General features: G+C 35.1%; 1 protein-coding gene across 1 annotated transcript; it reads left to right on the forward strand.

Annotated features, from left to right (window-relative positions):
- Nucleotides 1-975: 975 nt before the first annotated feature.
- On the forward strand, nucleotides 976-2605 carry NimC4 (Nimrod C4). The gene is made up of 2 exons (XM_065501267.1): nucleotides 976-2333; nucleotides 2398-2605. Exons 1-2 carry the CDS (start codon nucleotides 995-997, stop codon nucleotides 2460-2462), a joined length of 1404 nt encoding a protein of 467 aa, XP_065357339.1. The 5' UTR covers nucleotides 976-994; the 3' UTR covers nucleotides 2463-2605.
- The last annotated feature ends 350 nt before the right edge of the window (nucleotides 2606-2955 follow it).

The following is a 2955-nucleotide window of genomic DNA, read 5'->3' on the forward strand; positions in this document are numbered from 1 at the left end:
TGATACTCTCTCAGATTTGATAGAAAATCGCGGTTCTCCCTTTAGTCGTGGTTTTCTTTCTAGTCATATTTTGACTGCATTCGTGGCTCTATTCAAAGTCATATTTAGCTGCAATCATGCCTCTTCTTAAGGTCATATTTAAGCCTCAATCAGGGATCTTTATTTGGAAAAAGTTTAGCTTCATCCAGGGGTCTTTCTTGGAAAAAGTTTAGCTTCAATTTGGGAACCTTCTACAGTAATATTTTAGTTTTAATCGTGGATCTTTATTAAGTCACATTTTAGTTTCATTCATGATTTAATTGTGGGGGTTCTTGTAATCATATTTTAGCTTAGTTGTGGTTTTATATCCGAATTTTGGCTTCAGTCATTGATAGTACTACAGTCGTATTTTAGCTTCAGTCGTGTATATTTCTATAGTCAAATTTTAGCTGAATTCGTTGATCTTTCCATGCACCAATTTTAGTTTCAAACATGGGTCCTTCTAAAGTAAAATTTTAGTTCTAAGCTTTTCTTTAGTCCTGAGTCTAGCTACAAATACATTTTAAAATGAATCGTATGTGCTTTTATGGACAAATTTTATCTTCAATCATGGGTCTTTCTGTGATTATATTTTAGCCTCAAACTTGGATATTTATTAGGTTAGATTTTAGCTTCAAGCATGAGTCTATTTTAGTTTCAAACGTGGATCTTTATGCAGTCATATTTTAGCCTCAAGCATGGTTATTTATTAAGTCGCATCTTATTTTTATTCTTGGTTCTTTTTAGCAAATTTTTAGCGTCAAGGGTGGACTTTTATTCAGTCATTTTTAACACCAGTCGTTGGCCCTTATTGAATAGCATTTTATCTTCAATCATGGGACTTCATATAGTAGTATTTTAGCTTTAAACTTGGGTAGAAAATGTCTAAGTTAATAACAATTTCCAGCATTTACTAAATCAATAATTTTCGTTATATTTCAGTTACTATCTCCACACTTGCGCTGCCATTTACAAAATGCAACCCCTTCTACTGCTGCTGCAACTAACCGCTATAACATGGGCCACTGCCGAAATAGCTTCTCCCTATTGCTACAAAAATATAACAGAAACATCCTACAAAACGGTCACTAAGACGCGCATCAAAACCGTGGCTGCCAAGGGATTTTTCAAAAAGATCGTCAATAAAAAAGAAACTCAAGTTGAAATATACGAAGATCAAGAACCTGTATACAAAATCAAAGTTGAGCGTTCCTGCTGTGAAGGCTACACATTGACAGAGTTGGATTTATGTGAACCACAGTGTGTTGAAAATGGCTGTCCTCAGCATTCCAAATGTGTTGAGCCGGAGGTGTGCGAATGTTTAAAGGGCTATTTCTCTAGACGTTCTCAGCACGATGGCAAACACTATTGTGAGCCTATTTGTGAGAAACCGTGTCCGGAGAACAGTGTTTGTGTGGCTCCTAATGAGTGTGCCTGCAAGAAGGGCTTTCATATAGTGGAGGATCAACTATGTAAACCATATTGTGCCTCTGGCTGTCCTCATGATGGTAAATGTGTGGCTCCCAATGTCTGTGATTGCCTGGAGGGTTACAAATCCGAAAAGGGTTCATGTTTGCCCATTTGTTCTCTAGGAGATCAGTGTCAAAATGGCAAATGTGTAGAGAAGGAGCAATGTATTTGCAACAATGGCTTTAGCTGGAATAGTGAAACGTTTAAATGTGAACATGACGCGTCACATGAAAACCAGAATGAATTATATACCACCGCTATTTACCCAGTTTTTACACAAGTCGTACAGTCAGCAGATACATCTTTAGAATTGGAAACTGATATAGAAACCTCTAATGATGACATTGATCCCAATCAAGTATTTGATGAAAATATTGAAACTACTACATTTTCAGTGACAGATGAGTATGGCTCTTCCACACCATCCTCAGAGGAGCTCAATCACAAATGTGCCGATGATTATGTTTTCCACAGCGGTCAGTGTCGTCCCCTCAAATTTGTTAGCAATGAAATTGATTGCTGGCTCAAACCCTGCCAGGATATTAATTCTGTCTGTTTAGAAAATGGCACTTGTGCTTGCAATGAGGGTTTCAAATGGTTCAAAACCCATGTTGTGGATAGCATCACTCTGAATCAAACCATTAAGGCGGTGTGTTTGTCGGCGGCCGAATACGAAAGCAGATCACAACATTTGAAGGAAGATTCAAAAACAACCTCGGTGGAAGACACCACAAATTGGACTTCGATATTCTTTATAGTTTTGGGCGTTTTAATAATGGTTACCGCTTTGGTGGTTTTGGGCTTTAAGTTGGTTTACCGGCAGAGAGGAGAAGTAGATGTAGAGGGTAAGTTTAAAAAGAAATTTTTCTAAGATATGGTTTTAATTAATTTATTGCATTTTTTTAATAGGTAAAAATTTGGCATGTGCTTATGACAATCGAGCCTGCACTGAAACGGATAAATCGGTTATTTAAGTTAAGTTATTTTTATTTAATTTAAGCTTTTTGTTATAATATTTTGTAAAAAAAAGAATTCTATAAGTATTTTGAATTGTAAAATAAATGTTTCAAAGTTGTTTAGTGAAATAAATCCTCTAAGTTTAATTGAAAAGTAAAAATCAGCTATGGGTCATACTTTTTTTTCAAACAAAGGACATAGATATGTATGTATTTTAGCTGACATCGTAGGTTTTCTACAGCTTGAATTAAGCATAATTGTATAGCCATCTATAGTCATATTTTAGGTTTAATCGTGGGTCTTTCAGTAGTTAAATTCTAGCTTAAACCGTCTCACTATATAAAGTTATATTTAAGCTTAAATCATGGGTTTTTATAAAGTTATGTTTAAGCTTCAATCGTGGGTCTTTCTTTAGTCATATTTTAGCTTAAATCGTGTCACTTTATAAAGATATATTTAAGCTTAAATCATAGGTTTTTATAAAGTTATGTTTAAGCTTCAATCGTGGGT

Source organism: Calliphora vicina, chromosome 2, assembly GCF_958450345.1.
Source record: "Calliphora vicina chromosome 2, idCalVici1.1, whole genome shotgun sequence".
NCBI classification, from domain to species: Eukaryota; Metazoa; Arthropoda; class Insecta; order Diptera; family Calliphoridae; genus Calliphora; species Calliphora vicina.